Source organism: Pongo pygmaeus, chromosome X (genome assembly GCF_028885625.2).
Source record: "Pongo pygmaeus isolate AG05252 chromosome X, NHGRI_mPonPyg2-v2.0_pri, whole genome shotgun sequence".
Classification (NCBI taxonomy): domain Eukaryota; kingdom Metazoa; phylum Chordata; class Mammalia; order Primates; family Hominidae; genus Pongo; species Pongo pygmaeus.
In genome coordinates this window covers 116884947-116907789 of record NC_072396.2, presented here as the reverse complement: position 1 = coordinate 116907789, position 22843 = coordinate 116884947, and the positions used below count along the sequence as shown (strand labels likewise).

Sequence of the window (22843 nt, the reverse complement as noted above, 5' to 3'; positions counted from 1 at the left end):
CTGGTTGTTATATTGGGACTTTTAAAAAAAATTTATTTTTCCATAAGTTATTGGGGTACAGGTGATATTTGGTTACATGAGTAAGTTCTTTAGTGGTGATTTGTGAGATTTTGGCACACCCATCACCCAAGTAGTATACGCTGCACTGTATTTGTAGTCTTTTATCCCTCGCCTTCCCCCCCAGTCCCCAAAGTCCCCAAAGTCTATTGTGTCATTCTTATGCCTTTGCATCCTCATAGCTTAGCTCCCACATATCAGTGAGAAATATGATGTTTAGTTTTCCAATCCTGAGTTACATCACTTAGAATAATAGACTCCAATCTCATCCAGGTCGCTGCAATAATGACTTCTTTTCCTCTAGGTAGATACCCAGTAGTGGGATTGCTGGATCAAATGGTAGTTCTACTTTTAGTTCTTTAGGGAATCTCCACACTGTTTTCTATAGTGGCTGTGCTAGTGTACATTCCCACCACCAGTGTAGAAGTGTTCCCTGTTCACCGCATCCATGCCAAAATTTACTGTTTTTTGATTTTTTGATTATGGCCATTCTTGCAGGAGAAAGGTGGCGTTGCATTGTGGTTTTGATTTGCATTTCCCTGATCATTAGTGATGTTGAGCATTTTTTCATGTTTGTTGGCCATTTGTATATCTTTTTTAAATAATTGTCCATTCATGTCTTTAGCCTACTTTCTGATGGGATTTTTTTTTTTCTTACTGATTTGTTTGAGTTCATTGTAGATTCTGGATATTTGTCCTTTGTCAGATGTATAGATTGTGAAGATTTTCTCTCTCTGTGGGTTGTCTGCTTACTCTGCTGACTGTTCCTTTTGCTGTGCAAAAGCTCTTTAGTTTAATTAGGTCCCCGCTGTTTATCTTTGTTTTTATTGCATTTGCTTTTGGGTTCTTGGTCATGAAATCCTTGCCTAAGCCAATAGAAGGGTTTTTTTTTTCAATGTTGTCTTCTAGAATCTTTATAGTTTCATGTCTTGGGTTTAAGTCCTTAATCCATCTTCAGTTGATTTTTGTATAAGGTGAGAGATAAGGATCCAGTTTAATTCTCCTACATGTGGCTAGCCAATTATCCCAGCACTATTTGTTGAAAAGGATGTCCTTTCCCCACTTTATGTTTTTGTTTGCTTTGTTGAAGATCAGTTGGCTGTATTTGGGGTTTTCTGGGTTCTCTATTCTGTTCCATTGTTCTGTGTGCCTATTTTTATACCAGTACCACACTGTTTTGGTGACTATGGCCTTATAGTATAGTTTGGAATCAGGTAGTATGATGCTTCCAGATTTGTTCTTTTTGCTTCATACTGGGACTTTTCATCTCCAGGTGATGATGTCCATGAGGGACATTCGGAGTTAGTTTTGACTACAAGTGCTGAGATTGAAAGAAATTATATACTTGCCCTGATGGTGTTTGCACTATGTCTGGAGAAATTGGGTTTCCCTCTGTCTTCAATATTTTTTGAAAATCTTTATGGGAAATCATGGAGGCTTTTAATTGTAATACTTTTGAGGTAATACTGTAGGGGAAGGCTTCAGGTAAAAGAGAAGTGAGAAATTATGGCTTTGCCGTTGAATCACTGTGTACCCCTGGGTAGGTCGCTTGTCTTTCTGAAACCCAATTTGCTCATTTGTAAATTTGGGATAATATCTTTCTTACTAACCTAAGAAGACCGTTGGGCAGAGCACATATAATAATGGATTTGGAAGGGATTGTGATGACACAGCTAATAACTGTTTGTCAGCTTGTTTCCTCTCCTCCTCTGGCCTGGGCTGCTTCATCATGAAATGAGTCTGTAATGGAGGGCTGCTTGCACTTTTTGTAATCTTACAAACTCTAATATAACAAGCAGAGGCATTACCTCATTGCGGCCAACCATACCTGCTGTCTAACAGCAATTACTCAAAACTAGTTCCACTTCTCCCCCTGTTGCCTTTCAATCCCTCATCACATCTTTCTCTCATTCCTCCCATTCTCAGCCACAAAGCCTAATTCCCAGGGGCCCAGCTCAGGGCACTTTCTTCCCAAGCCCTAACATTCCAGAGTAAGCACCTGCAATTTATGATCTCTGCTCCCTTCCTGCACAAAACACGTAGCACAAAATACATATGTATCAAGAGGGGAATTGTGGTTGAGTAAAAAAAGAGCATTATATTAAGAATCAAATAACTGGGCTCTGATCTGGCCAGTGTACCTCACTAGCCCTTCACCCTTGAGTAAATCACTTCCTCTCCATATTCCCACCTGTAAAGTGATGGAGAGGGGGTAGTTTAACATTGTGTGGTAGAAAAGTACTGGCCTAGGCATCTGCAGATCAGGTTTCAGGTACTGATGTTGCTGCTTGCTAACTTACTCTGTGACTTGAAGAAAATCACTTCCTCCTTTACTGGGCCAAATTCTCCCATATGTAAAACAAGAAGGTTGGATTAAATGATTCATTAAGTTCACTACCCATCTGGAAATTGAATGATTCTGTGAAACGGGTTTCACTAAACAAACTTGAAATGGACTGCCTGCTCTGTGTCAGGCACTGTTTGACGATGGTTGTGAAAGGGCTCATGACTGAGACCCTGAGACACTTAGTGCCTCTGCTGCTTGTTCCTGTCAGTGTCTAAAATTGGCAATGTGGTGATGACCCCATACAGCCAGTTCCTGCACTTCCCCTGCTTTGGGTCCCCCAGTCTCCTTCCCCGTCCTCTACACCACCATATATAACTTTAAGTAATGGTGGTGAATCATGGAGAAGTTTTTGAAACATATTCCACCATCTGCCTGCTGGAGACATTCACAGTGCTGTCATCAAGCTGCAGTGTGTTCTCTAGCTGGCCCAATAGAGAAACCGGCCAGAAAGCAATGGCAGATTAATGGAGTTGGGAGGAAAGTGGTTGATTTTTGACAGAGGGGTCTGTGAAAACCATTTGTGAGCTGAGCTGAAGAACTAGATCTGGAAAGACTCTCAGCGTCTTGATTACAAGATTATTTGTTCCAAAAGGGACCTTGAAAGGTCCTTACAGCTATATGTTCCTGCTGCAAGGTAGGGAGTGCCTGATCCTGATCTATTTCAGAACTTTGAGAAGCTTTTTGGATTATATCCAGCAAAGGACAAGGAAGCTTTTCTTAATAGCCAGTCCAGAGATAACCTCTCCTGGTTGGAAATTTGCCTCCCATTTCGATTGTGGGAAAAGTGACTGATCAGTGCTCTCTCAGTGACAAGTATAGGGTATGAGACTAGACACCCCTTATTTTATTCTATCCATTTAAACCTGGCTGATGCATCCCAGTTGAAAAGCCCACACTAACACACTGCTGGACATGTTACCCAAGTCAGATGGGAACAACCTGTAACTCCATGGCGAGGTCTGTTTCCCTCTTACCCCTTATAGTAGGGGCGGGTCTTGTTAAGTTGTCTTCCTTCTCCTTCACTCACTGAAAACAACTTTGTTCCTGATCCTCTTCAGATATTGCCTCCTTCCAAGCTACCAGGCCAGGAAGTCCATTCAGCTGGAAGCCGGGACGGCAGCCTTGTTTTCATTTAGGCTCCTTTCCTGCCACTTGTTCCACGATGTATGTCAAGAGTTAAAAGCTGTCTGATCCGGCTGTATTTGAATTGGCAGAGCAGACCCTAATTCAGTTATCTGGTTCTTCCATTGCAGCCTAAAGACCATAGAACTCTAAATCAGGCAGAAGGAAGGGAAGGTGGGAAAAGTACTGAAAAGCAAAATCCCACAGGGATCCAAATGGTCCTCGAGAGAATGATCTTATCCAGAAGCAATGACCGAGTGGCACATAATTGAGCCCCAGGACTGGCCAACCAGATGAAAAATAGGCCAGTGGAGCCTACATGGTAACTTACTGCATTTGGTGCTGTGATCCAACTCATCTCCCCATCCCTGCAGAGAAACCTGTGACCATGAGGAGCAGCCTGACCATGGTGGGAACCCTCTGGGCCTTCCTGTCCCTTGTTACTGCTGTGACCAGTTCTACCAGTTACTTCCTACCTTACTGGCTCTTTGGATCCCAGCTGGGGAAGCCAGTGTCATTCAGCATGTTCCGGAGGTGCAACTACCCTGTGCGGGGAGAGGGACACACTCTGATCATGGTGGAAGAATGTGGGCGCTATGCCAGCTTCAATGCCATCCCAAGCCTAGCCTGGCAGATGTGCACAGTGGTGACAGGTGCTGGCTGTGCTCTGCTGCTCCTGGTGGCACTAGCTGCTGTCCTGGGTTGCTGCATGGAGGAGCTCATCTCCAGAATGATGGGACGTTGCATGGGAGCAGCGCAGTTCGTTGGAGGTAAGACTGTGCTTCTGGGATTGGGTAGGTTGGGTAGCTTTGGGGCAGGGAGGAGTGGGAAGTGTAGCCTTATGGGGAAACCCATTCTCACCCCCTTCACTTTGTCCAACTCTAAGGCTATGAATGAAGTCTCCTTTAAAATATTTAGTCTAGGACTTCCCAAAGTGCAATCAATATCAGAGTTTTATTCACAGCAAATTTGGCTAGTAGGCAGAATTGATATCTGTTGTTTACCCTCTATTTTTGTCACCTTCATCTGCCTGCAGGTTGCCCATTTAAAAACATTATCTATTAATATGTCTGCCTTCCAGAGGCAGCAACATACACTCTAGTATTACTGCTCCAGTATAAACTTAATTTCTAGGAGCCCTGCTCTCTGGTAGTTATCTCAGAGAACAGTGATCTGATAAACACATACACACAGGTGCAAATTACTAACAGTTCTCATCAAAGAAATACACCTCTAATAGTGAAATGCTGGGTACCAGAAAAACTGTAGATGACTACTTATTTGGACCACATCTAAGGCTAGCCCTGTCTGGCAGCTATTAGCAGTCTACCCAGATTTCTTGTGACCTTGACCCACCTCACTTGTCCTTCCCCTCATTCAGGCTCCCGCTAACTTTAGTGCAGGGAAACTGAGATACCGGCAGTGTGTGGATTGGCTAGAAAAGAGCAAAATGCAAAAATGGCAGACTTCAGGAAGACAGTGAGAGCTGTATAATTTGAACTGTCTGAGAAGAAGAAACAAATTTAGAAAGACAGGAAAATATATATGTGAATATTTGAGTATTTTGCAAAACCTAGATTGGGCACTGGGAAAAAGTGCTGGTAGAATCTACTGCTGAAGTTTGTGGTTACAGGGTTTTAGAATTATTACCCAATTCATTATCATTATTACCTCCATTACCATGACAGTGTGGGTCACTAGAGTCAGGAAACTTGGATTTCACCAAGTTGCTCTGTGACCACAGTGGGAAAATGACATGACTTTTCCTATGCTTCACTTCCTTTGAATTTGTCCCCTGGTGATATAGCCCAGATCTGATCTTTCTTTCTTCTGTCCAATGACTGCATTCATGTGGCCTTGGAGTGAGATGGCAGTGATGAGCTAAGACAGTGGTTCTCAATGGGGACGACTTTTGCACGCCCCTCCCCCCCGTAAGACATTTGGTAATGTCTGGAGGCATTTTAAATTGTCACAACTTGGGGAGGGTCCTACTGACATCCAGTGGGTGAAGGTGAGGGATGGTGATGAACGTCCACAATGCACAAGACGAGGACAACACTCACCCACAACAACAAAGAGGTATCCAGCCAAAATGTCAATAGTTCCAAGTTTGAGAAGCCCTGGGCTAGGCTACCATGGTTTCCTGGCTTGATTATGAAAAGCATCAGATTCTTTTTGTGATACCAATTAAGGTGATGCTTTCTGGTTTCCTCTTTTCTCAGACTAGCTGTAAAAGTTTTAAATCTGAATTACCATTCTAGCCTCCCTCATTTCTGATTTTTCCCACCGTTTAGCCACTAATGGGTTTTTAGCCACATTGGAATGTACAATTAGGTTAGTTTCTTCCCTTTGAAAACTGTAATACTAAACCAGTTGCTAAGGCTGATCTAAGCCAATTATCTTAGCTGGCTTTGGAAGCTCCATGGGTATTACAAATAGGTCTTAGGCTTACCTTTCACTTTTATTTTTGAACATGCTATAATTAACTCAGCACTGCTATGAACACATTATTTCAGGAAGTGACACTTGGCTGATAGGGCAGAGGGGTCATCCTTGCAATTCATATTTATAGCCCTGGAGCCCAGTTCCGTGCCTGGCTGGCACAAAGCAGATGTTCAGTAACTGTAGACAGAATGAATGCATGGCTAAGGCAATATCTAGCATATGTTGGGATAAACTGAATATGTGAGAGCTGGGTTAGTTCACATCCTTTCCTCTTTTTCCAGGCTTCCATGCAGGGTTGTTAGCGCCCTGAACTCTCTTCTCTTCTGACAAAAGAGTGACAGTTTAGCCTCACTTGTATTTCTAAGAGTTTCCAGCAGAGTGAGGAGGGGCTAACTGTCAGGAATCAGAAAGCCTAGCAACAGCCTCCATCAGATTCCACACATTAAAGTGGCTCCCATACCCCCAGCTTGCTTCCTCTTTTGGGCTCAACTGAGACTTTCACAAAGCATTCATAGTTCTCCATATGATGCATTTCAGTTGATTTCACCTACTAGGTATAGAAACTCAAAGGAAATTGTTGATGGGGGATGTGGGAAGGTAGTGGAGATTTGGATATTCACAGGCTAGGCGGGACAGAACTTTGAGTGGCAGGTGTCATATAGAGGAAATAAAAACACGAGCATCGTTTTAGTTTCACATGATTCTGCCATTCTATATCCACATGAGCCTTGCTCATAGGAACACAGTCACAGTGTTCACATGTAGATGAGGGTCTTTAAAGCTGAAGAAGAAAATGCCATTTGGCAGTAGTCCTACAACTCTTCAAGACCCTGGGTGTGCTACCAGGTTTATCCCTGGGCAGGGGATTGATATTGGGACAGATCGCTAGACCTCCACAGCTTCCCCATCTGTAACACCAGCCAATTAAGAACCATTCCTGCCTCCTTTCTAGAGACTGGTGGCTGTCCAGGTTATATCAGATGCGAAAGAATGGTGAGGGTTGCTTGGATGAACTCACTAGGAGCCCCTTGACATATGACTGTGACCTAAGGATCTTTGGACATCTTCAGCCTGACCCTCTGAGACAGGCTTTGCCAGTGGAAGGAAACCAAGGCTGGGCAGCATTTTGGGCCCCATGGATAAAAGACACAAGAGAAAGAGTTTGGGGGATTAAGTTCAAACTTATGTAGCTGAGGGGAATTGATTTTGTTGCTTCAGGCCTGGCTGCTTCTCGGCAGCTAGTGCATTAACCGAAATACATTGGGGGAGTAGTCAATTTTTGTCAGGTCTGGTTTCTCTCTGCCAGACCCCAAACCACTGAAGAGATGGAGAATCCATTAAGAACTACCCCCTCCCCCTGCCTGACTCTTGTTCCCCAGTTTGGCGGCTGCCCACAGAGATGAGTGGTGGGAAGTGGGAGAAACAGGAAGAAATAAAGAGCTGCTGGCCTGACTCATACTCAGCAAAGTGACCTGATGGGGCCCATGGGTCCCATTTGCTCCACCTGTAGCTGATCCATCTGGACAAGCCCAGGGTCCAGAGAGCCTTCCACTGGGACCTCCATGCCCTGCTCCAATCAATGAAGGAAACACCTGGCCAGGAGATTATTTCAACACTGGGGATGCTGAGATTTCTAAACAGCTGGCCCCCAGTCCCTGAGAACATGGCCATTATTCACATTCCCCTGTTTATACATATGCAAGATGCTTATGAGATCCTCTATCTTCAGTGAGAGCTAAACAGAGAACAAATAGGCGAGTAGTAAATATAAGGAACTTCTTGGCAGGAAAACAAAACAATGTAAGATCTTGGATCAGGTTACTCATGGGAGGCCAAGAATCTTTCTCGACCAAGGAATGTATCAGAATCACCTGGGGTGCTTAAAAATGTGAGCTTTCCAACTCTCTGGTCTCGTTTCCCATTCTGATATACACAACAACAGGTGTAAGGCTGCACATTTAGTCAAATCTCCCCGGTGACTTTGATGTGTATGTGTGTTCCCTTTCCCCAGCCTAAGGGAGGATCACTAACCTGGACGTTATTTTTTTGTTGTTAAGAGAACAACATTCAACACACCAGTGCTTTTCTCCGTGTAAGGTCCTAATATTACATGCTTCAAACTGAATAAAAGTTGCCATTGGAGACATATCACTGAGAACTTGATTTCAGGAACAGTGCCATGTTTCTAAAAATCATTATCATCTCTGGAAACCATTTTTTTCCTGGAAAGTCCTTCAAAGTTTCACCAGATATCACTTTATTTATCCTTACCATGCTGAGAAAGGATTATGAAAGCGATTTTCTGTTTGGGAAGTGGTATTCAAGGAAGTTAACCCACTAGCAAAGACTTATGTAGCAAATTGGAACAGAGCTGAGAATATGGTCCAGGGCTCCTGACTCTCAGTCCTGTGCTTCATACACTGATGCTCTTGAATTTTTTTCTTTTCTCTTTTGGAAAAGAAATGCTATCACAGTGTTTTCCAGAGTGGTCCATGAACCACTTGGATTAAGAATTACCTGGGGTGCTTGTTATTACAGATTCCTTAGTGCTGCAGACTGCACCAGGGCCTGCTAAAGTGTGTATTACACAACCTCTCATGCTCATATATTTTTGAAAATATATTATGAAATATTTCAGATGTATTCACTACTTTGTGTAAGAAATGGAATATTAGCAATATAGCTGAAGCCTCCTTTATACCCTGATCACATTCCCTTGTCCCCACTGAAAAGGTAACAACTCTCTGGGAGTTGTTATTTATCATTCACTATCATGATTCCAGTACACACTAAAATTTGAGAAACTCTGCTCAGCCTTGTTTAGGGTGTTGCTTCTTTCTGGAATTCCCTTTTCTTCTATCCCTCCCTGTAAATGTCTACCTATCTCTCAAAGGCCAGGTCCAATGCAGCCCTTCTGTGAAGCCTTCCCTCATCTACTTTTGACATCTTTAGCAGGTATGAACGATCCTGTAACTCCAAGAGGAATATGGGGTAGAATGAATTGCGTGGGGGGGGGGGGCAGTGGTAAGTGAAGGAACTCCCTAGGAAGGGAAAGCTGAGATATAGTTGAAAGTCAGGCTTGTAAATTTTCCACTGGTTTGTGTTTGAGTCGAAGTTGTTATAATAACAAATTAACCCGTACTAGGCTTCTGCTCAGGGCAGTAAATCCAAGCTACCCAATAATTATGTTTGGAAAGTAGGATTGGCAGCTATGCAAAGACAAGGGAATTGAGAACGAGAGCAGGAAGTTTAACAAATGCCTATCCAACAGTTGCACTTGTGAATAGTGGAGGGGTGTGCAAAGGGGGTTGGTAATACACAATGAGGAGGTTATCCCTGCCAGAAGACAAAGATTAGGCATCTACCTATTTGAGAATGTGTAGTTGGGAGAGGATTATATAGCAGCTGGGATATGGGTAAATAGTAATGCTGGGAACAGGGAAAAGTTGAAGGCAGCTGTGGTGTGGCTGGAGGGAGGGTTCCAAGTTCTGTCTCAGATTTTGCACCTGAGGGTATGTATTGATGTCCCAGTTTCCACAAGGGCTGAAGCTTAATAAAGTGTCTAACTCCAGCCCTCTTCTTGGTCAGCTCAGTAAATTCAAACCATGACAACTATGTCGGGGAGAACATTTGGTATATTTTGTGATAAGGGATTCTTAGGGAGGGGAGCAGCTGAGGAAGAGAAACAAAATGGCAGCCTATTGGACATCTTCCCACGTGTAGTAGGGGAGTAAAGACAGTAACACACTCTAAAGGCTTTCTTTTCCTTCCTAGAGGCATGTGAGATTAGAAAAGTCCCAGCTAAGCATATGCAGTTGAAACAGACTTCTTCAGGCCAGGCGCGGTGGCTCACGCCTGTAATCCTAGCATTTTGGGAGGCCGAGGCAGGTGGATTGCCTGCACTCAGGAGTTCGACACCAGCCTGGGCAACATGGTGAAACCCCATCTCTACTAAAAATACAAACATTAGTCAGGCGTGATGGCACGCACCTATAATCCCAGCTACTAGGGAAGCTGAGACAGGAGAATCGCTTGAACCTGGGAGGCGGAGGTTGCAGTGAGCCGAGATCGTGCCATTGCACTCCAGCCTGGGTGACAGAGTGAGACTCCGACTCAAAAAAAAAGAAAGAAACAGACTTCTTCAAGGGTCATATGTGGTTGGAGGGGAAGTCAAAATGGGAGTTAGCAATGACACAGAAGAGAAGTGAGAGCCAGGGCTGAAGCTCATATGTGGCAGGGCTGGGATTTAAACAAGTTTTCTCTGCCACCAGAGCTTCTGCTCTTAACATTTTTAGTGGTGTTTTTCTTAAATGTTGGTACCAGGACACGATACCTCCACATTACAGGGCGCTTTTAAAATGCATATTCCTGGGCTGCAGTTACTGAATCAAATACCTGGGGCTGAGGTCCAAGAATCCACATTTTTAATGAACCTCCATTCTTTCAGAAGGTGGCAGGGACTGATACTTGTAAATGACTTCCCTGTTGCTACTTGAAGCACATCTTCACAACTCCAAATTAATGAGAACTGCTGGAGACAAATATAATTGAGAATGAATTACTCTATGAATCCATTTTTATTTTTAATGTGTTCCCAGGGTCATCTTTCTCCAGCTATGATAAAATGTAATGGAATCAGCTGTCAGTTACAAGTCAAATATCTCCATGAAGTATGTTTACAACCTAATGTGCTCACCTGTCTAAAAGGCAGGATGGAGTGCTGGGGAAGATGGTGGAGGTGGGAGGGCAGATTGGGCAGAGCATGGAGCTACATGCACTAGAGCTGAACAAATGCTTTGCAGAGATTCCTGTTCTTTCATCAGGTACCTCTGCAAAATTGCAAGATAATTCCAACAAGGCAGCTTTTGAATCAAGCCCTGTTCAGGTTTTGACTTTTTAGCTGTTTGTTATGAGGTTAAAGAGGTGAGGAAGAAATTAGCATGGAGAACACAGGTAGAAACTGGGAGAGGAGCCACAGGGAGAGTCAGCTGTATAAGAATAATAAATTTTTCTTGAGCACTTTCTATGTACGAGGCACTTTATGTATATTAATCTCACTAATTCTTTGAACAGCTCCATAAAATACAGTCAGCCTTCCATATCTGCAGGTTCTGCATCCACAGATTCAACCAATCATAACTTCAAAATAATTTTAAAAATCCAACAAGAATACAACTATTTACATACCATTTACATTGCATACCAACCATAACTCAAAAATATTTTAAAAAATCCAACAAGAATACAACAACTATTTACATACCATTTACATTGCATTAGGTATTATAAGTAATCCAGAGATGATTTAAAATATACAAGAAGATGTGCTAGGTTATATGCAAACACTACATCATTTTATATAAGGGATTTGAGCATGCACAGGTTTTGCTATCTTCAGGGATCCTGGAACCAATCCCCTGTGAATACCAAGGGACAAGTGTAGTGTTATTACTCTGATTTTACAGATGAGGTGAATGAGGCACAGAGAAATTAAGTAACTTGCATAAACTCACACAGCTTTCAGGTGGCAGGGCTGGAATTTGAATTCAGGTCTAGTTCTGCAGTCTGACTACAGAACCCATTGTTTTAAGCCACCATGCTGTGCTGCAACTCTCAATCTAATGCCTAGCAAATTCCTAGTGCCTGCTAGAGATATTGTTGCCAAGAGGTAATCATCCCAGGACACATGTCTCTAGAAGGACAGAGCCTCTAAGGGTTGATGATCTCTTTGATCAGTGAAAAAGGGCATTGCTAGTTACTAGCTATGTGATCTTGGGTAAATCATTTTCCCTTTCTGTGTTTCAACATTCACATCTGTAACAAGGAGAGATTAGGGTAGGTTATGTCCAAAAGCCTTTTCCTTTCTAATTTTTTTTTTTTTTTTTTTTACCGTGTCAGATGTCTGGGATGATTTCCCAGCCCTGCCATGGAAGTCCCTTCAGAAGGGACTTTCCCCTTGGGCAGTGTGGGCAAAGGAAGCTGTCTGTTATATAGCCTGTGCATACTCTGAAACAGATGCATTTATCAAGTACTTATTATCTACCATGTGCCAATGACACAGAATTGAAGATAAGTATGTCTCCTGCCTTCAAGGAATACACACTCTAGTGAGGGAGGCAGATGATAAACTTTTGTAAAGAATATATATTATAGACTGTTTTAGTCACAGGAGTAAGCACTAGGTGCTATGGGAACAGAAAGAAGGAGCATGTAATTTAGCCTGGGGGTTGGAGATAGTGAGGGAAGACTTCCTGGAGAAGGAAATCCCTGACCTGAGCTCCTCAGTATGGTAAGATCTGAGGGGCAGGGGTCTGAAGAAGATGGAAGGTTCCCTCTACTGTGCCAAGAAAGGCACTTGGCCAGCTCTAGTTTCCGCTTGAGAAGGCAGAGTTTGTGCCAGTCCCAGGGATCTGAATGTGAAGGTTAGAAAATAGAGCTGGTGTTCTTTTATAAACTTGTGTTCTTTTCTTCCTAGTCTGTGTGGGAAAACTCAGTCTTTATTAAATTTTCCCTCAAAGGGTATATACTGGCAGCAGGAAAAGGCTTAGGTTTGATTTCTACTTTTGTCCTTAACCCAATGTGCATACTCTGGACGACCTCTTCATATCCTAGGATTTCAGTTTATCTGTGGAAAAAACAGGGGGTGTTGTTGTATTGCCACTGGATGAATTCCAGGGCCTAGAAAGGTCTTTGAGTGACCAGTTTCACTTCCTGTGATACCACGAGACAGATAAGAATGCTTTCTAATTTTAAGCATTCCACTGAAGAGAATTTCTAACCTTAATTGGTCATTGTTTTAGTTTCTAAAACCATTCTCACTGTCAGTAAATTCTCCCTATTTTCTTATTTAAATCCTTCTTGCTATTTCTTAAGGTCCTTCTCTTCTTCTGCAGCCTCAATGAGTACTGAGAAAAGCTAGTTGCCATGGGGCAGCCAAGCTTGGAGGCTACTTTGAGATCTTCCTAAAGGATTCATCTGAAGGCAATATGAGTTTCTTAGAGTATATATGGACTGTTCCTCAGTGAGGAAAGAGAAGTGAAGATGAAGCTGGCAGTCCCTAGAGCAGCCCACTTTTCACTGTCCAGTTGAGCCCCAGAGCTCTGGAACCTATAAATATGCTATTCATTCACCATTGATCAAGCAGCTGCTTTGTGACGGTTCTGTGCTATGTGTTACTTTCTGTGTCCACATTCATGGCAAGTGTCCCTCCCATGATCATTAGTGTGGCACCCAAGTATGGCGTGATTGTAATTAGGCTCTATTGGTTGCAAGTAGCAGAAACTCACTTGAGTTGCCTCAGTGAAAAGGGAATTTATTATAACATAAGGAAAGTAGATTTGGAAACCCATCAGGAAGGCCTGGCTTCTCTTTTCTCTAGCGATTTCATTGACAGTATGGAGTTTTTCTCATGGTATGTCTGTTTCATGTCACTATTCTCCTCTATTCTCTCCCTCTGCCAATCAGTTTGCTCAGCTTATCCAGAATTGATACCCACTCATAACTTTGAATTGAACTTGGCTTTAGCTTGATACAGACTTGATTCTACCTTCTGGTGTTGTGGGGGTGTTTTAAACTTCTGCATTATCTGTTAACTAGCTCAGCATCTTTATGATTTTTTCCCTCCATTTTTAAACAGACTAGTCAAGTGCAGTAGTGAGAAGGGGGAAAGAGTAGAACAATAAGTTCAATCCATAACTGACTGTGAACAATCAATTAAGACAACTCAGTACCTTCAGACCAGTCATCTTTATGCTTCTCAATTAAAAATTCCAGAAACAAGAAACTAGCCCAGGTCACCTCTTCATGCCAGGCTACAATGTCACCCATCACTGACCAGCCAATGAATTTGTTTTAGTTGTCAGATGCCAATGCTTGTTACAATCCTCTGTGGCCAGAGGCAGGGTAAAAGCCATAGGATATAAAATGTGAAAACGTATGCAACAAGAAAAAGTTGTGAGCAACGTGGTTGCCCTTAGAAGGCAGTGTTGGCAAGCAGACCCAGATTTGTATCTCTGGTTGGAAGAATAAGATTATCACTAAGGTACAACAGAATTTCCCTTTGATGACTAAATGACCTAAATAAAAGGGCCTTAATCCTTTTATTTAGGGTAAGGGGTCATGGTGTAAGGCATATGGAAACCAAAGAAGGGAGGACTGCTTGGTATAAAGCTGGAATGATTTATCGAGGGAGGAGTGTGGCTCCCTGCTCATCGGTCCAGCAGCTGACTCTAAGTTACAGAAATCGTTACATATTTTCAGCTAGTAGGGACCTGCCTGATGTTTAGAAACAACTGGATTTTGGGAAAGAGTAGTAACCTTCACATTGTTATTCTCTGTATATCAGACCAAGGCTAAAGAGGTTGGAAAAGCCAACCTAGCCTTGTAAGTCATTGACAAAAGTATTTTGGCTGCAAAAAGTATATTGGCCTGTCTCATTTTTCAACATTTGTTAAATTTATGAGTTGTCCCCTCTGCTACCTATTACACTCCACTACCTGTGGCATGGCCAAAAATAAAATCCTGTTGAGTTGGTACTCTCATAGAAATTTAGGCTAAAGGGAGAAGTGTAAGCTCAGTTGAGGAGGCAGAATTTGAGCTGAACTAATCCAAAGGGAATGTTGGTGTGACAGAAGACGTTATATTTTTTCTGTCTGTGTGTATGCTTTCTTTCTAGGGCTGCTGATAAGCTCAGGCTGTGCCTTATACCCTTTAGGATGGAATAGCCCGGAGATAATGCAAACGTGTGGGAATGTCTCCAATCAATTTCAGTTAGGTAAGGTGGCCTGGGCAGATGGCAGTGATGGTTCATGGGAAATGTGTTTTTCAAAGTGCTTTACCACTTGGAGGGCACTCTGCTAGTGGTACTTGCCTGAATCTCTTTCACTGTGTTAGCGTATGGGAAGTGGTGGCTTAACTCACAAGAGTTGGCTATAAATTCACCTTCTTTAACTATCTCTCCATACAATTTATGCACTTTTGCCCTGGGACCTATGACCAGTTTAGGGCAACCCTATCTTCAGAGGGATTTAAAATGCTTGGAGACTAACAATCTGCCATCTTCTGAATAAATCCTAGTTCCTACTAGTGTTTCCTTCTAGGCACCATTTTCCAAATGTAAATCAACAGTATCGCTTGTCAGTCTTCACTGAAGATGTAACACGAGGTTATTTAGTTTACCTGAAGCATGAGGAACCTAGATAAATATTCAAAATTGTTTCTAACGGCAAGAGCTGTTAAATATTAGAGTAGGTGACAGAAGTAGCCCTGAACCATTCTCTCGTTGCCAGTTTTCATTGAGAATGTCTCAGGTTCACTATTGTGAGTTGATAATAGATTAGATTCTAATTGGAAGACTTCAGAAATATTCCCCCACCTATCATGATGAAAGAGAGTAGGAGAGGGAATGTCTAGGTTCCTTGGGTATTCTCAGTTATACAAAAGGATTTGGGAACAAGGACATCCAACCACATATAGCTTGTGCTCCAATACTTCCCTTTCTCTCTGTTGCCTCAGATTGTTTTTTGAGTCTTGCTTGACTAATTTTTGAGAAAGTTGTTCCCTATGCAAACATAACATGAAGGAAGGTGTAACTAGTGTGGACGCTCAAATGTCCAGTGTTCTTCACTCAGGACAAGGCTGACTGGTAAACATAATATTTTTGCCATAGATAAAAGAATGAGTAAATACTTGGGGCAGGTGTTGAAGAAAGGGAAGCAAGCCACTAGTCCTGCTAGCTGGGGTAAAAGCTGAAGATTCAGCACATTTTTCCTAGTTGGTTGTGGGACTGATTCTACTTTTTGAAAATGACAGTTTTGTTGATATATAATTCACATATTATAAAATGTACCCATTTAATGCATATAATCAGTGGGTTTTAGTATAATCACAACATTGTCTAACCATCACCACTATCCAATTCCAGAATTTTTTTTTTTTTTTTGAGATGGAGCCTCCCTCTGTCACCCAGGCTGGAGTGCAGTGGCACGATCTCAGGTCACTACAACCTCTGCCTCCCAGGTTCAAGCGATTCTCCTGACTCAGCCTCTCAGGTGGCTGGGACTACAGGCTGGCGCCACTACCCCCAACTAATTTTTGTATTTTTAGTAGAGACAGGGTGTGGAAGAGGGGTTTCCGCCATGGTTCAAACTGCTGACCTCAGGTGATCCACCCACCTTTGCCTCCCAAAGTGCTGGGATTACAGGGAGCCACCGCGCCCTGCCCCAGAACATTTTCATCAGCCCAAAAAGAAACCTCTTACCCATTAGCAATCAGTGCCTATTTCCCTTTGCTCCCAGCTGCTGGTAACCACTGTCAATATGGATTTACCTATTTTGGATATTTTATGTAAATGGAATCATATAATATGTGTTTTTTTGTGTGTCTGGCTTTTTCACTGAGCGAGAAGTTTTCAAGATGTATACATGTAGTAGCATGTACCAGTACTTTATTTCTTTTCATGTCTGAATAATATTCCATGGTATAAATGTAACACATTTTATTTATCCATTTATCATTTGATGAATACTTGAGTTGTTTCTACTTTTTGGCTATTATTATATAATATTTCTATAAATATTTGTGTACACATTTTTGTGTGGACATATTTTCATTTCTTTTGGGTATATATCTCAAAATTGCTGAGTCAAATATTAACTCTATGGTTAAACCTTTTGAGGAACTGTCAGGCTTTCCAAAATGACTGCATCATTTTACATTCCCACCAACAATGTACAATGGTTTCAATTTTCTCAACATCTTCCTCAATACTTATTTTCCACTTTTTGTTAGAGCTGTCCTAGTGGGAGTAAAGTGCTATCTTATTGTGGTTTTGATTTGCATTTCCCTGATGACTGATGATTTTGAACATCTTTTCATGTACTTGTTGGCTGTTTTTACATCTCCTTTGGAGAAATGTGCATTGAAATCATTTGCTTGTTTTTTTTCTTTTTTCTTTTTTTTTTTTTTTTGAGATGGAGTGACACTTTGTCACTCAGGCTGGAGTGCAGTGGTGCGATCTCTGCTCACTGCAACCTCCGCCTCCCAGGTTCAAGCAATTCTCCTGCCTCAGCCTCCCAAGCAGCTGGGATTACAGGCACCTGCCACCACATCCGGCTAATTTTTGTATTTTTTAGGGGAGATGGGGTTTCACCATGTTGGCCAGGCAGTTCTTGAACTCCTGACCTCAAGTGATCTGCCTGCCTCGGCCTCCAAAGGACTGGGATTACAGGTGTGAGCCACCACAACTAGCCATCCTTTGCTTATTTTTAATTGGGTTATTTGTTGTTGTTGCCATTGTTGTTGAGCTGTAAGATTGTTTTATGTATTCTGGATACAAGACTCTTTTTGGATATATGATTTTTAAATATTTTCTCCCATTCTGTAGGTTGTCTTTTCACTTTCTTGATGACATCTTTGAAGTATAAAAGTAATTTTGATCAAATACAATTTATCTATTTTCCTTTTTCTTTTTTTTTTTTTTGCTTCTGTTTTAGGTATCATATTTAAGAATGCATTGATAAATCCAACATCATAAAGATTTACCCTTAGGATTTCCTCTAAGAGTTTTACAATTTTAGCTCTTATAGTTAGGCCTTTGTTCTGTTTTGAGTTAATTTTGAAAGTGGTATGAGATATAGGTCCATATTCATTCTTTTTGATGTGAATATCCAGTTGTTGTAGCACCATTTCTTGAAAAGTCTGTTATTTCCCCTCGTTGAATCGTCTTGGTATCCTTGTTGAAAAATCAATTGTCCATAAATGTAAGGGTTTATGTCTGGATTCTTCATTCTATTCCATTGATAGAATATATTGAATATTCTATCATTGATAGAATACATTGAATATATGTGTATTCCTATGCCAGTACCACACTGTATTGATTATCATAGCTTTGTAGTAAGTTCTGAAATCAGAAGTATGAGTTTTCCTTCTCTTTTAATACTGCTTTGGCTATTCTGATTCCTTTGCATTTCTATCAGAATTTTAGATTTAGCTTGTCAATTTCTACACAAAATCAAGCTGATATTTTGATAGGAATTGTATTGAATCTGTAGATTAGTCTGGGGAGTATTGCTGCCTTAATAATATGAAGTTTTCCAATCCATGAACCTGAGATGACTTTCCATTTAGTTAGGTCACTTTGAATTCCTTTGAATGATGTTTTGTCATTTCCAGTGTAGAACATTTTCACTTATTTGGATAAATTTATTCATAAGTATTTTATTTTTATTTTTTAATAAGTAAAGCAGGACTATTAACACAGAATTGTTTTACACTTTTATTTTATTTTAAGATTCCTTATTGTTATTATATAGAAATACAGATGGTCCCCCAACATACTATGGTTTGACTTATGATTTTTCAACTTTGCAATGGTGCAAAAATGATACACATTTAGTAGAAACTGCACTTCTAATTTTGAATTTTGACCTTTTTTTAGGTTACAGATTTGTAGTATGATACACTTTTGAGATGCTGGGCCACAGTAGTGAGCCACAGCTCTCAGTCAGGCACCAACAACCCATACTCTACAGCATACTGTGTTGCCCAGTGGTTTTGCTGAACTGTAATATTATAAGTGTTCTGAGCACCTTTAGGGTAGGCTAGGTGAAGCTATTCCATTCTGTGGATTAGGCATATTAAATACATTTTTGACTTACAATATTTTTAAGTTACAATGAGTTTGTTGGGATGTAACCCCATTGTAAATTGAGGAGCATATGTACAAATGATTTTTGCATGTTGGCCTTGTATCCTGCAACCTTGCTGAACTCCTTTATCAATTCTAATAACTTTTAAGTGTATTCTTTAAAATTTTCTAGATACGACAATCATGTTATCTGAGAATAGAGACAGTTTTACTTCTTCCTTTCCAATCTGGATGTCTTTTGCTTGTTTTCCTTGCCTAATTGCCCTTGCAAGAACCTCCAGGACAATGTTGAATAGAACTTGTGAGAATGGAGATCCTTATCACTGGTGTTAGCAGTAAAATATACAGTTTTTCATCATTAAGCATTGATGTTAGCTATGTTTTTTTTTAATAGATGGAGGACCTTTATTAGGTTGAAGAAATTCCCTTCTATTCCTAGTTTGCTGATTGTGTTCACAATGAAACGGTGTTGGAGTTAATCAACACCCTTTTCTTCATTTACTTAGATAATCATGTAATTTTTGTCTTTTATCCTTTCAATATGGTGCCTTTCATTGATTGATTTTCATATGTGAAATCAACCTTGCATTTCTTGGATAAATCACAGTTGGTCATGGTGTATAATTCATTCTATACCTTGCTGGATTTAGTTTTTTATGATTTTGTTAAGGGCTTTTGCATATATATTTATTAGGGATATTGACCTGTATATTTCTTTTCTTGTACATGTTTATTGACTTTTGGTATTAAGGTAATATTGGCTTTACAGAATGAGTTGCTATGATTCTACTTTGATTAAGGTAAAATGCCGAAGTAAAAAGTTGGACATGTGATTTGCATGGAGATTACCAACTTTGTTTTTTGCCCTAATCACTACCTAAGGACCTAGTTCATAAATGAGTAGTTCTAGGCTGAGTGCAGTGGCTCATGCTTGTAATCCCAGCACTTTTGGAAGCTGAGGTGGATGGATCACTTGAGCCCAGGAGGTCAAGACCAGCCTGGGAAACATGGTGAAACCCTCTCTTTACAAAAAATAAAAATAATTAGCTGGGCATGGTGATGTTCACCTATAGTCCCAGCTACTTGGGAAGGGAGATACACAGAGCCAAAAAAGAAAAGACATGGTCCCTACCAGAGGAATAAGCTTTTTACCCTGACATGGTTCAGAGACATGAAGAAGGTAGGGAGGAGAATAGAGGCGGGCATTATCAATCCATCAGAGTAAGTAAAAAGGATTCACCACTCTGCTACTCTGATAGGCTTTCTGCAGCCTCCTATATGAAGAGATCACATTCATGTCTTCAACCTATCTTTTCTTAGGTTTTCATTCAAGTTATCCTAGACCATCCACACTATTTTTTAGTCCTAATTTGAATGATCAAAGATACAACTTATATTAAGGCACTAATCTTGATGTCTGCATTGGATTAAAGATAGCCACAAATTTCTTGATACTCTTCCCATAGAGAAGCTGGGTCTGTCTCCAATTGCTATTCCCCAAATCTTCACTGGCATATAGCTGCTTTAAGTTAATCTAATTAAATCTAATTAGAGCTTTAGACTTAATACTCTAATTAACTTCATTATAGAAGAGAAATAGAGTATGACAGAAGTGACATCAAGCTTATTCTAGGCCTATGGTCTAAAGAACTTGCAGTTTCCATCTTGGTTTCTTGGAGCTCTGAGTCGTCATATAAAAAGTTTGACTGTCTTGGAGAGACCACATGGGATTTCCAAGAGTTACTTAAAGACATAAAAGTTCAGCTAGTACAGCCATTCCTGTCAAGGCAGTACACATGTGAGTGAAGTTGTTCTGAACCCTCCATACCGGTTAACTGAATATCACTGAATGACATCAGTTAATGCCATTTAAAGTAGAAGAATTGCCCACCTGAGCTCTGAACAATTGTGAAACCATGAGATATAATAAAATAGTTGTTTTAAGCTGCTGTGCTCTGAGGTAGTCTGTCATACAACAATGGATAACCAGAAAAATGCCAAACCGTAAGTATATTTCAGATCGTTATTTTAAATAAAAATAATTCATGTATGTGACAAAATAAAACAATACATATATAAAGGTTTAAAACTTAAAATCAGTCTTTTTTTCTGACCTCAATCCCATTCCCCAAAATGACCATTAAGTTCCTTTTATATTCTCCAGAATTTTTAATAAATATAAAATATTTTTTCCAACTGAGATCATATTATCTAGCTCTCTATCTATCTAGCTACACTGTTCTGCACCTTGCGTTTTTCACTTATTCATATCTCTTGAAAAGCTATCAATGTTTATAGATCTTCCTTCTATATTTTAGGAATGCCATATTTTTCCATTGTAGGGATAACATAATAACATGCTGTGTGAGGGCATAGATTTTTGTCTTTGTTGTTTATTGCTATCTCCCCAGTGCCTGCTTAAAGAGTACCAAATAGTACTGAATATTTGTTGAATGATTGAATCATATGATCATTAACCACTTCTTTATGCACATTTAGGTTGCTTCCAGTTTTTGGCTTTTCCAAAACATATTTCAGGGAACAACTTTATGTATATGTCTTAGCATACTAGTTTATCTGTAGGACAAATTCCTAGGAGTGGAATGATTGGGTTAATGGTTATTTTAAATTTTCAGAAGTCTTTGATGAATTAAATGCTCTCCAAAGAGACTGTACTAAGTTATTCTCCAACCCACAATGTGAGTTTGCCTGATGTCCCATAGCTTCCTCAGTTTTGTGGATTGTCAACATTTCAGTTTCTTCCACTCTGGTATCTTCTTTTAATCTGCATTTCAATAATTATGGAAAGGATTAAATAACATTTCATTTTTATTGCTCATTTCAAATAATATATTCAACTCCAGCAACTTTAAAAGGTGACAGTGTCTAATTTACAATTACAATTCTTTAAAAATTCTTAACTTTTATCCATTTATTTTAAGTCAACTTTGATTTCAGACCCTGATTAGAATGTTCCTGAGATTTGCCTTGGTCTATTTTAGCTTGGAGTCAAAGCCCTTTCTAGCAGCTCGTCTCCAACTCCCAGGCAGGCTTGCCATCGAAGGACCTCATGCTGCTTCTCTCGGAGAGAACAGTTTTCAGCATATGCCATCTTCCTTCAGCAAGGAAAAGGAATAGAAAGGGAGGGAGCAGAAAATAGGAGACCCACTTTATCCTTTCCATTCACTTGTTCCTAACTCTTTCTTTTTTCTGTGCATGGGATTGAGGAGAATAAAAATGATGTTAACAATAATTAATATGTTTTTGAGCATTTACTATATCCCATACATTATTTTACTTAAACCTTGATGACAGTTAGAGAGGGAATAACTGAAGGAGCAAAATTCTTGAGAAGGTGGTTATTAAGTTACCCCAGGGCACAGAGCTTGTAATTGGCAGAATCAGGATTTAAACCCAGGCCTGGGAGTCTCCATTGCCCTAGCTTTCAACCATTACTTAGGTGCTGTGATCATTATGTAATAATAATTGCTATCATTTATTGAATGCTTGCATAGGCTTCATATTAATTACATTTTAGAATTATTATGCAATACTTCAAATATTTTTAAGATATGAAATAATACCATGAACATCCATGTACTTATTACTGATTAAGTAGCTACTTAAAGTTATGTAGCTTGCCTAAGTTCACTCACTCAGCTGGTAGAGTGGCAGAGGTGGGATTTGAATTCCAGCTTAGAAAATAAAACCTTACCAATATGTTTGAATCTTTCTATATCCTGCCCCAATTACATCTCTGTGCCTCTCCAACAGAAGTAACTACAATCTTGAATTTGGAGGTCTTAAAAATGTTGTATACACTCATTATGGTGATTGTGCTATGAACATTAAATTCATTACCATATTGGTTTCTTAAAACTATTCTGTCAGGTTGATTTCATCTACTGACATTATCCTGAGAGGAAGAATAAGACTCTCATATCCCTCAACTGATAGCACAAAGCCCTTGGTGCCAGTTTTAATGAGGCAGCTCCCTCCTTTATGATGCTTGGCATATTTAGCTATGTGTGGCATATTTTATACAGAATCATAGAATGTCCAAACAAAATAGATCTTAGCTATCATTTGGGTTTGGCTGGTTCTTTATTATCGTTTATCTTCAATGCCACCACCTCAAAGTCTCCCATCATCATACTTTTCTATCACAGCATCTTTTTGGTGTCTTTTGTAGCACTAATCACAATATATAATTATTAGATTTG

General features: G+C 40.3%; 1 protein-coding gene across 4 annotated transcripts in view; it reads left to right on the top strand.

Moving 5' to 3' along the window:
* The window catches only part of LHFPL1 (LHFPL tetraspan subfamily member 1), a 92913-nt gene that overhangs the window by 39233 nt on the left and 30837 nt on the right, over positions 1-22843 (top strand). For 3 of the 4 annotated variants that reach the window (XM_063660160.1, XM_063660157.1, XM_063660156.1), the window contains exons 2-3: positions 3658-4296; positions 14646-14744. In XM_063660160.1, coding sequence (XP_063516230.1) covers positions 3846-4296; positions 14646-14744 — 550 coding nt within the window. In that variant the 5' untranslated portion in view covers positions 3658-3845. Of the gene's footprint in view, positions 1-3462; positions 4297-14645; positions 14745-22843 lie in introns of all 4 variants that reach the window. The other variant, XM_063660159.1, reaches the window with a different exon arrangement.